At 41.0% G+C, this 18,452-nt stretch overlaps 1 protein-coding gene across 1 annotated transcript; it reads left to right on the plus strand.

Annotated features, from left to right (window-relative positions):
- Positions 1–17,175: 17,175 nt before the first annotated feature.
- On the plus strand, positions 17,176–18,111 carry LOC309569139 (olfactory receptor 10A4-like; the record flags this gene model as incomplete). The annotated part of the gene is made up of 1 exon (XM_082274901.1): positions 17,176–18,111. The coding sequence occupies one exon, from the start codon at positions 17,176–17,178 to the stop codon at positions 18,109–18,111; it is 936 nt and encodes a 311-aa protein (XP_082131027.1).
- Positions 18,112–18,452: the final 341 nt, after the last annotated feature.

The following is an 18,452-nucleotide window of genomic DNA, read 5'->3' on the forward strand; positions in this document are numbered from 1 at the left end:
CTGATGTGTTCGCACAGTCATACCTGTTGAAACCTGGTTACATCCATACCTTCTAGTCTGCCTTGGCCTTGCCCATCCCTTCTGCCTGCCCCCCCCCCCCCTTTGTTTTTTTATTTTTCCCCTCCTTTCTTCCATTGACTTTCTGCTGCCTTTTTTCCTTTTTCTATACCTCCCTTTGATCTATCTATAAAAATCTGGCCGGGGCAGATGGAATTGCCTATGGACGTGTTGCTCCATATACGGGTGCTCATGCGCCTTCGGGTGTTATATACACTTTATGCAGTTACAATGTTATGGCCTCACTGTTTTACTTTGGGATTATGCTGATTCTCTCTCTAGGTTGATAGCCATTGTATTAACATTTTTTATGGTTTGGTGTACATGTACTTTCTTTTGACATTGTTTGCACTGAATGCCGATGTTTTTTCCACTGTTTCTGACTTTCTAAATAAAATATTTGAAAAAAAATCCATGTATATATCCCATAGTTTGTAGACACACCACTAAAAAATGAAGAAATCATATTTTTTCAATTTTTTATTGGAAATGTTTTATAGCAGAAAGTAAGAAATATTGTTGTTGTTGTTTTTTTTTAAAATTGGCCTTTTTGTGTTTATAGCGCAAAAAATAAAAACCGCAAAGGTCATCAAATACCACCAAAAGAAAGCTCTATTTGTAGAAAAAAAGGACATCAATTTTATTTGGGTACAGTGTTGCACGACCGCGCAATTGTCAGTTAAAATATTGCAGTGCCGTATCGTAAAAAAAGGTTGCCTGGTTATGAAGGAGGGTAAATCTTCTGGAGCTGAAGTGGTTCATTAAAAAATGTATTTTAGTAACACTTTAATATAATGAATATGATTTCAGTACTCCTTTAACTTTAATTATCTAAAGTCACCTTTACCCAGGTAATGTAAGAAAGCTGTGCCATGATCTGGGAGAATGTCCATAAACTGCTCTAATTGCATTTCTTTGAGGACACCGAGATATGACTCAGACTTTGAACTCACACTGACAAGAGAATATACTGATTTGGGATAATACACTGTAAGCCATGAAAACGAAGTATGCAGCGCTTGATAAGGTAATCACAATAACTGTCAATATTTGAAGTAATTATATGCACAATACATCAAAAAAGACTATAAACAATATGAAACAAGTCCATGGGGGAAGGAGTCCTATAAGAAGTCCAAAACCCAGGTGATGAATTAGAAGATGTGACCTCCACCAAACACCAATAAGTATGGCCTCTTACCAAAAACATATGATCCCAATTACAGGGATCTCAATCGCTTTTGACAGGGACTCCACACACACCACAGTAGATGGACAAATGCGAAATCTCCTCCAACAGGAAATGCCTCTGCATGCTCAAAACCGATCCTCTCAAGGGAGTGATATTAGACCTAATGGCATATAAAAGAAGAAAAACTCCTCATGGTGCAGTATATTTAAGCACAAACACTTTAATGAATGAAGAGCCAATGTAACACTCACATTCGGTCGATGTATACAAAGCATCAACGGTCAATATCCTGTGGGGAACTCATACATGGACGGTGTGGTAGCTGTAGCCTTGTAGCCTCTAGCTGCAGACAGATAGATGCTGGAAGGTGTCCACAGGGCGGACGTAGCCGGTCCCCTACCGGTTTCGTCAGATCCTGACGTCATCAGGGGGCGTGAGCTTACACTGTAAGCCATGTATTTGATGTGAAGAAAAAATTCAAACAACACCAAGCTGATACAACAAAACATAGAAAAGCTGCCAGCACAACAGCGGACAATCTGTAAATACAAGTGATAAATAATCTGTAAATACAAAGTGGAACGATAAGTGCAGCACTAATATTGGTGTTTATAACGAACAGTGAATCATAAAGGATGCATATAAATGACTCCTATAACACAAATTGAATATTAACCACTTGCCTACTGGGCACTTAAACCCCCTCCTGCCTAGGCCAATTCTCAGCTTTCAGCACTGTCGCGCTTTGAATGACAATTGCGTGGTCATGCAACACTGTACCCAAATGACATTTTTATCATTTTTTTCCAAACAAATAGAGCTTATAATAGAGAGTATTTAATCACTACTGGGGTTTTTATTTTTTTGCTGAACAAACAAAAAAAGACCAAATATTTTTAAAAAACGCCACCGATGGGCACTGATGGGTGGTTCTAAAGGGCACTGGTAAGTGTCACTGAGGGGTACTAATAGGTTGTACTGATGGGCACTAATAGGTGGCACTGATGGGCAATGATAGGCACTGATAGGTGACACTGATAGGCCAAGATTGCCAGAGCAATAGGGAGGTGCTGCTCGGCTTGCGCACATGCGGTGCAGACCCAGCTGTGAAGCCGCAAGCTATCACAGCCGGGTGCCCACACTTGCAACGCCGGCGCCATGGAGAGTAGAGGGAGAGAAGCGAGGCTTTGGGCGGCTGCATCGCTGGACGGTGGGACAGGTGAGTGTGTGTTTATTAGAAGTCAGCCACTACACTTTATGTAGCTGCGGACTTTTAACCACTTCCTTACCACTGGATGTCATATGATGTCCAGGGCTTTAAGTGGGGATATCTGAATGATGGGTGCAACTGCAGGCATCATTCACATATCATTTTTTTTAAGCCAGCGATTCCTTGCACAGTAAGAACAATCATAGCGGCTGAACAGTTGATCGTACTTACAGGTGGCGGGAGGGAACGTTCCCCCCTCCCGCTGCCCTCCGGTGCTTCTACTGGCTTGCCCGTGCGATCAGCGTGCTGGAGATGGAATCCTCCTGCGGCGGGAGTACACCATAGAGAATACGAGAAACATCTCTCTGTCTGACTCTCAGAGGCCCGGGCGCGACGTTGTGACGTCACTCCCGGCCTGGCAGTTGTCAATACTGCCGTGATCTCGGCTGGATTGCGGAGATTGTTTGTTTGTTTTTTTTTTCTTTTTTTTATTGCAGGCTTTCCACCCTGTAAGAGAGATCTGAGGTCTTATTGACCCCAGATCTCTCCATAAAGAGGACCTGTCATGCACTCTTCCTATTACAAGGGATGTTTACATTCCTTGTAATAGGAATAAAAGTGATAAAAAAAATGTAAAAGTGTAAAAATAAAATAAATAATAAAAAAAAAATGAAGTGCCTCCGTCCCCGCGTGCTCGCATGCAGAAACGAGCGCATACATACATCACAGCCACATATGTAAACGGCGTTCAATCCCTACATGTACAGGTATCGCCGCAAAAGTTAGATCGAGGGCAATAATTCTAGCCCAAGAACTCCACTGTAACTCTAAACTGATAACCTGTAAAACAAGTGTTGCCTATGGAGATTTTTTAGTACCGAAGCTTGGCGCCATTCCCCGAGTGTGTGCAACTTTAAAGCGTGACATGTTAGGTATCAATTTACTCAGTGTAACCTCATGTTTCACATTATACAAAAAAAATTGGGCTAACTTTAGTGTTTTGTTTTTTTTATTCACAAAGCTGTTTAAAAAAAAAAAAAAAATTGCTGTGCAAATACCATGTGACATAAAAAGTTGCAATGACCGTCATTTTTTTCCCTAGGGTCTCTGCTAAAAAAAATTAACAATATTTGGGGGTTCTGAGTAATTTTCAAGCAAAAAAATTGATGATTTTGACATGTAGGAGCAGAGTGCCAGAATTGGCCCGGTATGGAAATGGTTAATAAACACAAAAATGAGTGGAACTCCACTTTAACCACTTGCCGACCGGGAAATAGACGAATGATGGCTACAGCACAGTCGGCTTATTTTGGGAGGGCGTACAATGATGTCTTCCGAGAATCGCGCTCTGGGCGCAGCACGAATCGTAGTAAAGGGCCAATGACAGCGGCCTTTTATCACGTGATCACTCCGTCCACTGACAGAGCGATGACTTGTCAACAAACCGGCACATGTCCGGTTAATTTCTCTCCTCTCTTCACACACTGTACACAATGATCTGCCTCCTCCATACCTCAACTTTGCCTCATCCATGCCTCATCCATGCCCCATCCATGCCTTATCCGTGCCACATCTATGCCTTATCCGTGCCACATCCATGCCTCATCCGTGCCACATCCATGCCACATCCGTGCCCACTAATGCCACCTCAATGCTCAGCCATGCCTCATCCGTGCATCATCCGTGCCTCATCCATGCCACATACGTGCTAATCCATGCCACATCAGTGCTCATACATGCCACGCCAGTGCTCATCCGTGCCACATTGCTCATCCATGCCATGTCAGTGCTCATCTGTGCCACATCCATGCCATGTCAGTGGTAATGCATGCCACGTCAGTGGTAATCCATGCCACATTCATGCCACGTCCGTGCTCATCCATGCCATGTCAGTGCTCATCCGTGCCACATCAATGCCACATCCGTGCCACATCAGTGCTCATCCGTGCCACATCCATGCCACATCAGGGCGAATCCATGCCACATCCATGCTACATCAGTGCTCATCTGTGCCACATCCATGCCACATCAGTGCGAATCCATGCCACATCCATGCCATGTCAGTGCTCATCCGCCCCACATCCATACCATGCCAGTTCTCATCCGTGCCACATCCATGCCATGTCAGTGCTCATCCATGCCACATCAGTGCTCATCAGTGCCACATCCATGCCACGTCAGTGCTCATCAGTGCTACATCCATGCCACATCAGTGCTCATCCTGGCCACATCCTTGCCACATCAGTGCTCATCCATGCCACACCAGTGCTCATCCGTGCCACATCAGTGCTCATCCGTGCCACATCCATGCCACGTCAGTGCTCATCCATGTCACATCAGTGCCACTACAGTGCTTATCAGTGCCCTACAGTGCCTCACAAAATTGTAATGGGAAGTCAGGAAATGATGGTGCTCCCTGCATGTTGGGCCTCTGTATGTGGATAGGCTGTGTAAAAGTCTCACACTTGGGGTATCGCCATACTCAGGAGGAATAGCAGAATGTATTTTGGGGTATCATTTTTGCTATGTACATGCTATGTGTTAGAAATATCTTATAAAAGGACAACTTTGTGTAAAAAAAAAATGCATTTTTAGTTTTTTTCCACATTTTCCAAAAACTTGTGGAAAAAAATGACATGTTCAAAAGACTCATTATGCCTCCTAGATTATGTGTTGGGTGTTTTCTTTCCAAAATGGGGTCATTTTGTGGGCGTTTCCATTGTCCTGGTGCTCCAGGACCTTCAAAAGTGTGATGGGTTGTCAGGAAATTATATGTGTAATGTCTGCTTCTAGAACGCCTGATGGTGCTACTTGGATTTTGGACCTCTGTATGTGGTCAGGCTGTGGACAAGTCCCACACATGTGGTATCGCCATACTCAGGAGGAGTAGCAGAATGTATTTCGGGGTGTAGTTGCAAGTATGCCAATAAAGTGTGTGAGAAATAACTTGGCAATATGACTATGTTGTGAAAAAAAAAAAATCTTCATATTGCAAAGAATTGTGGAAAAAAATGACAACTTCAAAAAACTCACCATGCCCCTTACTAAATACCTTGAAATGTCTACTTTCCAAAAAGGGGTCATTTGGGGGGTATTTGTACTTAACTGGCTTGTTAGGGTCTCAAGAAATGAGTCGTCAGTACATCAGGTGTGATCAATTTTCAATGATTGGCACCATAGCTTGTAGACTCTATAACCTTCACAAAGACCAAAAATGTATACCGTATTTGCCGGCGTATAAGACGACTGGGCGTATAAGACGACCCCCAACTTTTCCAGTTAAAATATAGATTTTGATATATACTCGCCGTATAAGACTACCCCTCTTCCAGTGCCCATATTGTACCGTATATACAGTTGGGAAACCTCATTTTATTTATTTTCTTCCACTTAATTTACACCCCTTTATCTGGTAATAATAGATGTGACCAGATAAACCCGCCTCTTTCACCTGTCTGGCCCCTGCCCTGCTTGTACCGTAGTCTATGACACAGGACTCCCTGTCACAGTTGGTATCCCCGCCGCCGGATCTTATCGCGCATGCGCACCTACACCGCTTCAGGAGCGAGACGCAGGGATGGACGCCGATAAGAAGGTAGGATACCAGAGCGGGCGGGCGAGCGAGCGGGCTGGCGGGCGGGTCAGACGGATGAAAGGCATGTTTTTCCCGATGCATCTGGTCACATTGCCGCTCTCTCCATACCCCGGGCATACCACGGATGTTTTCGATCGCCCTCCCCCTCCACCGCATATTTTGATTCGGCGAGACACCGCTTCAGGAGCGAGACGCAGGGATGGACGCCGATAAGAAGGTAGGATACCAGAGCGGGCGGGCGAGCGAGCGGGCTGGCGGGCGGGTCAGACGGATGAAAGGCATGTTTTTCCCGATGCATCTGGTCACATTGCCGCTCTCTCCATACCCCGGGCATACCACGGATGTTTTTGATCGCCCTCCCCCTCCACCGCATATTTTGATTCGGCGTATAAGACGATATCCGGCGTATAAGACGACCCCTGACTTTAGAGAAGATTTCCAGGGGTTAAAAAGTCGTCTTATACGCCGGAAAATACGGTACTTATTTGGGTTATTTTTACTAAAGATATGTAGCAGTATAAATTTTGGACAAAATTTATGAAGAAAAATGACTAAATTTGCAAAATGTTAAAACCAAAACGAAGAAAAATGCATTATTTTTTACAAAAGTTTTGGTATTTTTTCATTTATAGCACAAAAAATAAAAAACCCAATTATGATTAAATCCCACCAAAAAAAAAAAAAAAAGTTCTGTTTGTGGGAAAAAAAGGACTAAAATTTCAGATGGGTACTGTGTTTCATGACTGAGTAATTGTCATTCAAAATGTGAGAGCACTGAAAGCTGAAAACTGGTCTGGTTAGGAAGGGGGTTTAAGTGCCAGGTGGGTAAGTGGTTAAGTAACACTTACAGGTCTTTTCACCACCCTGTGATTGAATAGTGAAAGAAGCACAGACTGATGATGAGCCTGTTCCCTGTATTATAGCACAATCAATTGGCTCCTTGTGCTGCTTCTCCCTGCCCTTCTCTAAGCTCTAATGTAGAGGAATTGCTTGTCTTTAAAACTAAATATAATGATGTAATAATCAACACAGAGCTGCATTCAAAAAGTTAAAGGGTAACTCCACTTTTGTTGAGAACAAAACATTCCCCTCTCTCTGTATCTCTGTACATTGCAAGGATTTTAACAAACTTTATTTTGGAGATTTCTACCTTTTGTTGATCTGAAGAAATCATTGTTTGTTCCTCTGTGCCTCTGTGCTGGGTGGATCAAATGGGAGTGATTTCATAATTATCTATCAGCTGCAGCAGCTGCAGAGCACTAATGAAGAAATCTGCTGAGCCTGTATCTGTAATTTTTTTTTTTTTTTTCAATTTGTTTAAAATATTTTTCTTTTAATTATTTTTTTTTTTTTTTTACTTTTTTTTACATACTGTGACCAGAGCAATATAGTGTAAACATATTAACATTGTACTGCTCTGGGGAGTTAATCAAGATTTTTTTTCTCATACTATAATTGCTTATAGCAGTGAATATCGCTACTCTGAGCATACTTTTTTTTACTGAATGGCAGTGTTTAGACGCTGTGCATTGTAATCAGCTGTGATGGGCTACAACTAATCACATTGTACAAATGGGCTGTTATTGGCCCTGTCTTTACCATGTGATCACTGTGACCAAATTTGCTTTTGATTTGCTTAAAATTACTCTGATCAAAGAGTGCCTCAAACACGATCCTCTCCCTGCCTGAAAAACACGATCCTCTCCCTGCCTAACTCACTGCTAGCAATGTCTCTAGACTACACTGTACTGTCTGACAAACTGCAAATGACTGTTCTCTCCCTGCCTCAATCACATTCCTCTCCCTGTCTCAATCACTTGCTATCTTGATGCCCGCATAGTCACACTACACGCTGTGGCTGTGCGAGCAGCCTTTATATAGTGTGGGGTGTGTACTTAGCCCCAGAGCCATGATTGGCTAAAGGCAGCCTGCCTTTGTCCAATAATGGCAGAGATGATTTGATTGGCCAAAGCATGGAGGTCAGGGTGTATGTTTTGACCAATCACATAACGCTCTACGCGCATGCAGTGCATTGTGGATGCGGGCGATCGAATTTCCCGCAAAGAAGCGCATTTGTTCATCATTCGACAAATGAGTGAACAGCCAATATTTGAGTCGAACATACGTTCGACTCAAACTTGAAGCTCATTCCTAGTTGTAAGTAATCTTTTGGACATGCATTCCATCTGTCTAATTTTAATTCAACTATGTGTCAAATAAAATGTATATATTTTTATATCTCTTGTGTATATCTATGTGTCTAAGGTACCTAGAAGGTCCTGTTTCATTCTTTGGAGACTTGATAGTCAGGGAACTAGTTAGTCTCCCTTGCCTTCCCGCTTTTCTATGTGTCTTATGTCTCATTAAGGTTTTTTTTTTGCCTCATTACTGTAAAGGACACTGGAGAAATGATTCCCAGTTTCACATTTTTCTGTTGCAGGTATTATATATAAAGAGATGTATGTTGTATAGGAAATGTAATTTGAACTCTGAATTTATATAATATATTTCTGATTTGATTGAACAAACTTTTATTTCTATTGCTATAAATACAGTATATATTTTATTTCTATTGCTATGAATACAGTATATATTTTATTACAATTGTTTAAAAGCATTTTAAAATGTTAATTTTAAATATATTAGAAGTTTTCTTCTTACAACAGTAAATGAAGTGTTGGAGCATTGATGCATTCATTTGAGGTATTACCGACAAATACAGTAAAACCTTGGTTTGAGAGTAACTTGGTTTTGCAAGACAAGCACAATTTTCAAATAAATTTTGACTTGATATACAAGCGATGTCTTGATATAAGAGCAGCCTCAAGTCACAGCTGAGTATAAAAGAGAAGAGAGGCGCCTCTAAGTGTAGCAATATGGTTAAATTTAATGAAGGTACAACATTTAGCAACTCACATGGTTGATGATTGGAACAGGCACATCTAAGGATGCAGGCATCCTGGGTAAAACTGTACACATAGACCATCCTCTGCACCGCCATCTACGTCATCCCTTCCATGCTGCCCCTCGCTTTCAGATCGCTTTACTGCAGGGTGGTCTTCCCGGTCAGGATTACAGACTGGCAGCCGGTGGTGCAGAAGATGGTCTATGTGGACAGCTTTACCCCGGATGCCTGCATACTTAGATGTGCCTGTTTTATTCATCAACCATGTGAGTTGCTAAATGTTGTACCTTCATTAAATGGGAACCATGTTGCTACACTTAGAGGAGCCTCTCTTCTCTTTGATACTCTGTAGCTCCTGCTGGATTTTGCTTCTAATCCCTTGTGGAAGCGGCTATTTGTGATGGACATTTTATGGTTATATAACCTATCGCAATGCTATAATCTTTTTATATGGACTATAAACTGAAGGATTTATGAATAAATAGTTGTGGAACGAATCATCTGAGTTTCCATTATTTCTTATGGGGAAATTTGCTTTGATATAAGAGCGCTTTGGATTACAAGCATGCTTCCGGAACGAATTATGCTCGCAATCCAAGGTTTTACTGTACTTAAATATTTTTTTAAAAAGCTCTCAATTCCAGATAACTTTACTAATATTGTAACTGTGATGCATATAAATGATTTTATATAATATTAATGATAGCTCAACCAAATATCACATTATGTTTGCACACTAGCATACATTCTAAAGAATTACCAATATTTACCATAAACTGACCCTGGGTCCTAATTTATAGGAGTTTCAATGCATCGTGGAATTTGGGGGTTGAACAGTGATTTTTCTTCTAATTTTCTTCTTCTTGTGATTTGAAATAACACTGTGGGGTTGATTTACTAAAACCGGAGAGTGCAAAATCTGGTGCAGGTCTGTATAAAAATTATTTTTTTGTCAAAGCTTAATTGAACAAGCTGAAGTTAGAAGCTGATTGGCTACCATGGAAAGCTGCATCAGATTTTGCACTCTCCAGGTTTAGTCTATATACAGTACCCCAATCTGGATCACACTGCTGGATCCAGATTGGGCTCAAGTAGATATAAGGGGGGATTGAGAGAAGCTGCATGCAGAAGGTTTTTTTTTATTAACTTAATGCAGAGAATGCATTAAGATAAAAAAAACCTTCTACCTTTTGGCCCCTTTCACACATATTGTCCATTCAGTTCATCATATAAAAGTGCATATAGTGCTTAAACCAAAGTGCTGCGTGCTATAAAACTTCCAATATATTCGCATGGGCTGTGCTCAGTGTACCATATAAAAACACATGTGTACATATAAAGTGCTGAGTGCTATTGATAACCACGTGTGTGATTGCGTGCTTTAACAAAGTTTGGCGCCAGTGGGTGTACCACCGATTGCACCATTGCTTACCGCACTCTTAAGAAGGTGGCTCAGCACTCCCTGGTCACTAGAACAGAAAATAAGCATTTAGGGAGTTCACTATCAGCTTGAGGTGTTCACCGGGTCGCTTCCGCGTTCCACCAGCTCAAACCACCGTTCCCGGAAGTGACGTACTGACGTACGCAAACCACGCCCTACGCGTTTCGTCATACGACGTCATCTGGAGCGCTCCAGATGACGTCGTATGACGAAACGCGTAGGGCGTGGTTTGCGTACGTCAGTACGTCACTTCCGGGAACCGTGGTTTGAGCTGGTGGAACGCGGAAGCGACCCGGCGAACACCTCAAGCTGATAGTGAACTCCCTAAATGCTTATTTTCTGTTCTAGTGACCAGGGAGTGCTGAGCCACCTTCTTAAGAGTGCGGTAAGCAACGGTGCAATCGGTGGTACACCCACTGGCGCCAAACTTTGTTATAGCACGCAATCACACACGTGGTTATCAATAGCACTCAGCACTTTATATGTACACATGTGTTTTTATATGGTACACTGAGCACAGCCCATGCGAATATATTGGAAGTTTTATAGCACGCAGCACTTTGGTTTAAGCACTATATGCACTTTTATATGAATTATACAGTTTATGGAATTGCACAGACATAATATTTATGTGGTAGCGCCGGTCCCAACATCACTTGCACTTTTTACCATTCTACTACCTCAGTGGTAGGTTGGGGGCAGCTTACACCACCATTTCTTAGTCCAAAAAAGTACTGAAACTCCATAGCGCTGGTATCTAAACCCTTTTCATTTAGTTCATCAGTTCAGTCACGTTAAAATGTATCAGTTTTTCATCCGTTTTTCATCCGTTTTTTCATCCGTTTTTTTTTTTTACATCCACTACCAATGCAAACAGGGATGAAAAATGGACCGTTTGTCCGTTTACATCTGTTTTTCGTCCGATCCGTTTTTTGATGGATGAAAAATAGGGCATTCATCCGTTCCAAAAAGTGGACATTGACGGAAGCGGATGAAAACGGATGTTAACGGATGATCATCCCTTGTCATCCGTTTTTACATAGAGATGCATTGATGTCCATTTTTCATCCATCAACGGATGGATGAAAAATGTACAAATGGACTGTATGTGTGAAAGGGGCCTTAGAACTACTTTAATGAATCAGACAAAAGACTTACTTTGCCAATAATACCCTATAACGTGCAAGGAAAAGAAAAAAAAAAAAAAAAAGATTTTTTCCTTGCACAACTGATTGAAGTCAGCACAGCTTTAATTATTTCACTAAACTGGGTGAAAATCCATTTTGCAGACTTTAACCATGTGCAGACTTCAATAATGTGCAAGCAAGCAAAACTCCAGGTTTTTTTCCCTTTCATGTGATTGGGTATTGTTTGAAAAGTGAATTTTCTGTTTCCAGAATGCTATTCCACCAAAGATAAGTGAAAATTCATTTTACAAAGTGAAAATTCACTCTGAACGTCAAAATGCTTTACTCCTCGTAAATCAGGGATATTGCAAGTATGCTTCTAGTTTTCTATATTTTTTTTGTTTTGTTTACAGTGGTGTCTACTTAAAGCTGGCCATACGCTATACACATTTTGTCTGATTCTTCTGATGAGCCAACTAAAATCCACTTAGTGGGTGGCCCTGTGGTCCAGCATCCTTTGACAGTTGTATATTTTTCACCTAAATAGTGGCTACATTCAACTGCTGCTTGGGCATTTTTATAGATGTCGGTGCCATCTGTTAAAATACAATAGCAGCAGAGGACAATGTTTCCATTCACACTGTAAAATGAATAAACGCATCTGTTATATTTTTGCATTCAGATCGATGTACTTCTTTGGTCAAGTATTTAAATTGCCTGAAGCTAAAAATATGGTAATTTGAGTCAATAGAAATATAGTGTTGACTTTGTGCATGTTTGGGTGTTTAGGTTGTTTTCCCCTTTCGTTCCTCTCCTCCCATCTTCTTGCTTCTCGCCCCTTTTTTTTAGCCAACCCTCCCCCCTCCTGCTCCCCCCTGTTTTTTGTTACTCATTTCTTTTTTTTCTCCTGGATCAATATGCAAGGCATTCTGGGACAACAGAAACAGAGGAGAATTAAAAAAAAAACTTGGCTGTGATATCTCATGACCTTACAAGAAGTTACCAGCAGGTCTCTCTATATATATATATATATATATATATATATGTATATATATATATATATATATATATATATACATATATATAGAACAGACGTGCTGTCCTCTTCCCAGGGCGAGGTTTGGTGTGGATGGTGGTCCCCGAGCCTATGATTCCAATCCAGGATTATGCTTATATTTTAGGATGTAGGGGTGGATATCCAGGAAATGTGTCATAATTATTGCACGTTTCCCCTAAGTCAGTGGCTCTCAACTCCGGTCCCCAGGACCCACCAACAGGCCAGATTTTAAGTGTTACCTTGGGGAGAAGCAGACTAGAATACTGCAATCACTGAGCAGCAAATGAGATCACCTGTGATGTAATTTAGTCATCTTGCAAACTTGGCCCGTTAGTGGGTCTCAAGGACCGGAGTTGAGAACCACTGCCCTAAGTGGACCCTAATTTCTATCTGGCAGCTTCACTGTTGAATGGGGCAGAATACATAGTGACTGACAGTGAAACATATGGTGTCAGGAATTAGCAGCCGAGATGACCAAATCTGCATAGCTACATTTGAGACCTTTGAGGAATTTGAGACCAGACTATATATAGTATGTATTTATAGTGAAACCAAAATCTAAACACCAGCACCAGCAAACAGCAGCCATAAAAATAAAAGTGAGCCAAAAACCCAGTGACAAAATACCTAACTAAACAATCTAACAGTAACAGGAAGCCTACCTAGCGAACAAATTATATACAATGTATACAAATGAGAAACACAGAAAATCAGGATAAAACTGAAGGTGAAGGAATATATAGGAAGGAGTACCAAAACCAGAATCAGGAACAAGTTACATAGTAGGTGAGGTTGAATAAAGACAATAGTCCATCCAGTTCAACCTGTGTAGGTGTGTGTGGCCGTAATCATCTCTCATACCCCTGAATGTTCTGATCCTTGAGATGTACATCTAAGAGTCTTTTGAAAGCCACCATACTTCCCATAGAAACCACCTCTTGTGGTAGAGAATTCCACAATCTTGTAGCCCTTACAGTAAAGAACCCCCCACGTTGCCTGAGGTTAAAACGCTTCTCCTCTAATCGCATTGTATGCCCTCGAGTCCTCATGCAATCCTTTCGACTGAATAGCTTTTTTTCTATGCTGCTATCACCATTGAGATGTTTATAAATTGCTATCATGTCCCCTCTCAGGCGTCTCTTCTCCAGGGAGAATAAATCAAGCGATTGCAGACGCTCTTCATAATTAAGGTCCTCCAATCCCCTAATTAGTTTAGTTGCCCTTCTCTGGACTCTTTCCAGCTCCAACACATCCCTCCTGAGGACTGGTGACCAGAACAGGACAGAATACTCCAGATGCGGTCGGACCAGAGTTTTATAAAGTGGAAGGATTATAGACTTATCTCTGGAATACATCCCTTTCTTTATGCATGCTAATATTCTGCCGGCTTTGGCAGCTGCCGCTTGACATTGCATGCTATTGCCTAGTCTATCCTCTACCAAGACTCCCAGATCTTTCTCCATTTTTGATTCCCCCAAAGGTTCCCCCCCTAAAGTGTATTTTGCTTTTATGTTTTTAGTCCCCAAGTGCAAAACCTTACACTTCTCCACATTAAACCTCATTTGCCATGTCGTTGCCCACTCTGTTATTTTGTCCAGGTCATTCTGTAGGATATCTGCTTCATGCTGTGCAGTTCTTGCCCTGCCCAATTTTGTGTCATCTGCAAAAACTGATATAGAACTACTGATCCCGTCCTCAATGCTGTTTATGAATAAATTGAACAAGGTTGGTCCCAGGACTGAGCCTTGGGGGACCCCACTTACCACCTCTGACCAGTCTGAGTATGCGCTATTTATTACCACCCTTTGGACACGCCCTTTTAGCCAGTTATGTATCCAATAGCAAACCTTGCGGTCGATGCCTGCAGACCTTATTTTATAAATTAAGCGCTTGTGTGGAACTGTATCAAACGCCTTAGCGAAATCCAGGTACACCACATCCACTGGTCTCCCCCTATCTAGCTCACAGCTCACCTCCTCGTAGAATGTTAAGAGATTGGTTTGACAAGAACGCCCATTTGTAAACCCGTGCTGATTACTGCTGATAATGTTGTTGTCTTTAGCAAACTCTACGATATAGTCCCTTATCATCCCCTCCAGAAGTTTACATACTATCAATGTCAGACTGACAGGCCTATAATATCCCGGGACATGCCTCTGCCCTTTTTTGAATATCGGTATCACATTAGCTTTCCTCCAATCCCCTGGTACATTTCCTGTCATAATACTGTCAGCAAAGATCAGGAACAGTGGTCTAGATATATTCTTCCTAAGTTCTTTGAGTACTCTCGGATGTACGCCATCCGGGCCTGGTGATTTATTTGTGTTAATTTTATCCAGCCTTTCCCCCGATTTCACCCTCTGTTAGCCATAGCGGCAAGTCCTGTGTATTACTACTAACCATATAGTCCTGGTCAGTGTACCCCTCCTTTTCCTGTGTAAAGACTGACGAGAAAAAATCATTCAGCACGGTTGCTTTTTCAGTCTCCTCTGTAACCATCCCCCCATCATCGTTAATTATGTGTGCAATATGCTCTGCCCTAGTTTTTTTGCTGTTGATATATTTAAATAATTTCTTTGGGTTCTTTTTACTATTCTCCTCTATTTGTCTCTCAAAGTTGATTTTGGCCATTTTGATTTTGTATTTACTTTTCTTATTTGCCTCCTTGTATTGCTGGAAAGCCGATACTGTGCCCTCTGATTTATATTTCTTGAAGGCCATTTTTTTCCCCTAATACGTTTTTTAACATTACGGTTTAGCCAGCCAGGTTTGGCTTTGTCTCTTCTAAATGTATTTCCCATAGGAATGCACTGCGAGATGCATTTGTTTAATATGTTCCTAAAGCATTCCAATTTTTCCTCCGTGGTCAGTGTTCCCAGGGTTTGGTCCCACTTTACCCTTTCCATCATTGAGCACAATTTGGGAAAGTTTGCCCTTCTGAAGTTTAGGGTTCTTATGTTCCTCACTTGCCTTATTATATTGTTATTTATGCTAAATGTGATCATCCTGTGATCGCTAGAGCCCAGGTTGTCCTGGACTCCTACCTCAGAGATTAGGTCTGGGTCATTAGTGATCAATAGATCCAGGACTGCATTTTCTCTAGTAGGAGAATCCACCAACTGAGCCATGTAGTTGTCCTGTAAGGTTTCCATGAGTCCCCTCTTCCCAGTCAATGTTGGGATAATTGAAGTCCCCCAATATGATGACTGATCCCAGTTTTGCCACTTTACCCAACAGTGATATAAATTCCAGCTCTACCTCCTCCCTTTGGTTGGGTGGCCTATAGCAAACCCCCACAATTACTTTTCCCTCTTCTTCTTCCCTATGGAGTTCTACCCACACGGATTCTAACTCCATACTTATCCCTTCCATAATATCACTCCTCTCTATCACCCTTACATTATTCTTGACATATAGACATACCCCTCCCCCTCTTTTTCCTACCCTGTCCTTCTGGTACACCGAATACCCTTGGATATTGGCCAGCCAGTCATGTGAGGGGTCGAACCAAGTTTCCGTTATTCCCACAAGGTCTATGTACTCCTCATGTACTAACAATTTCAACTCATCCATTTTATTAGCTAGGCATATAGCCCTCTTAGTTTTGTGGAAGTTGATAGTGAATGGTGATTATTTTTATTCCTGTTTGGTCTGAGGTTTTCCCACACAGACCCCCCCCCCCCCATTGACGTTATGGAACTACTTCGCTGCTGACTCAAATACTGCCTCCTGTCCTTTGCTCCCTCTTGACTGACTCTACTTCTGAGCTCTCTCCCCGTCTCCTAGTTTAAAAGCCCCTCCAACTTGGTGGACATCTTTCTCCCCAAAAGAGCTGTACCATCCCCATTAAGGTGCAGCCCATTAAGGTGCAGCACATCCTTACTAAAGAGCCGGTAGCCGACTGAGAAGTCAGCCCAGTTCTCCAGGAACAAGGCAGCAGGGTTCAGGATATATGTACAAGGCAAACAGCAAAATCAACATCTGGAACAGGATAAACAGCTAGCAGTATCTGGCAACAAAGCAAAACACTGATGCAAGAGGCACTAATAGAGGAGGAACTAAATACCCAGCCCAGCAGCCAGCCTCAGATGAAGACTGATTACTGCAAACTACTGGCTGCTGGGAGGCACCTGCTGGGGGACACCAGAACTACAACCTACCACTCTGGAAAGCACAGTGCCACCAACAGATGACTCAGGTCTTGATTGAAATAAGTTTTTCATGTATCTATATTTTGTAAAACATCTGTAAAATGTATAGTACTAAGCTCAAATTGCACTTGTTTTACCTGTTTAATATTAAAAGTTGTACTTTAACAGTAGAGAAAATTTTGGAACAATTTTGGCACCTTTAACATTCCTTAACTAGAAGATCCTGGGGATCAATAGATACAAACTGATTCACTTGGCAGAGGAAATTAAAATGAATAATTAAAATGACTTATCTTTGTATGCTATTGAATTATTGGGAACACAGGTTCATCTAGCTAAGAGAACTAGTAACATAGTAAATTCAGCCCCTATATTTTAGTAAAGATTAAAAAAACTAAAATACTATTTCTAATTTTCCAGATGTTACATATATAAAAAGAATGCCAGATGTCAATAAGACTGTGGTAAAGGAATTTATTCTACTGGGTTTTTCAAGCTTCTACAAGTTACAAAATGCAATGTTTTATGTTATTTTACTAGCCTACATTGTATGTGTCATTGTAAATATTACTATAATTATCTTAGTTAGAACATACTCTTCTCTTCAAACGCCAATGTACTTTTTTATCAGCACATTTGCTGTTTTAGAAATATTGTTCGTTTCAGTAACTGTTCCAAAACTTTTAGGCATACTTATAAGCACAGACGGAAGTATATCTGTCACTGGTTGTTTCCTACAGGTGTATACCTTCCATGCATTAGGAGAAGCTGAATGTTTTCTTCTTGCTCTGATGGTCTTTGATCGATATTTAGCTATTAACAATCCACTGCATTATTCTACTATTATGAACAGTAAATTTTGTATACAGTTAGCTGCTCTTCCATGGATATTTGGATTCACAATATCTTTTATTCCTGCAATTCTTACTATGTTTCTGAAGTACTGTGGTCCCAATAAAATCGATCATTTCTTCTGTGATTTGGCTCCACTGCAGAGATTGGCATGTTCTGACCTATTTTTTAGCAATGTGACCACTGTTTTAGCAGCTTTTATGTCGGTTATTATTCCATTTATTTCAATAGTTGTACTATACATTCAAATCTTATGTACAGTCTTAAAGATTAGGGGTATTCCGGGGAAATATAAAGCTTTTTCAACATGCTCATCCCATCTTATTGTAGCAAGCTTGTTCTTTGGTAGCGCCATTATTGTATACAGCAGGCCAAACTGCAGTCACTATGATAAGTTCCTTGCTCTCATGTATACTGTTCTTACTCCATTATTAAATCCATTTATTTATACTTTCCGGAACACAGAGGTTAAGGATGCCTTAAGAAAGTTAATTAGACAGCGCCTAATGAAACCTAAAGCTTAACATTGTTATAGAAAGCAATAATAATAGTCCATGCTTACATTTTTTTATCTTCCTTTTTGCCATTGGTACTTTGTTTTATTTTAACTGGCATTACAGTACTTTTTTCAGACAAATTATGAAATTAAAACTCTCAACTGAAGAATGGCTACACACATAAATGATTGTGCATAAACATCAACAACATAAATCAATATTCCTGTTCATTCGTGAAAAATGTTTTCCTTAAAAAATTCAAAATAATATAACAATTGTCCATCAGTATATCGTGATAAAGTGCTTCATACAAACAAAAATTAGCAAAAAAACAATCCTTATTCCCAGGTGCTTGTACGCCTACATAG

The sequence above is a fragment of the Pelophylax lessonae genome (genome assembly GCF_965119305.1).
Source record: "Pelophylax lessonae genome assembly, chromosome: 13".
NCBI classification, from domain to species: domain Eukaryota; kingdom Metazoa; phylum Chordata; class Amphibia; order Anura; family Ranidae; genus Pelophylax; species Pelophylax lessonae.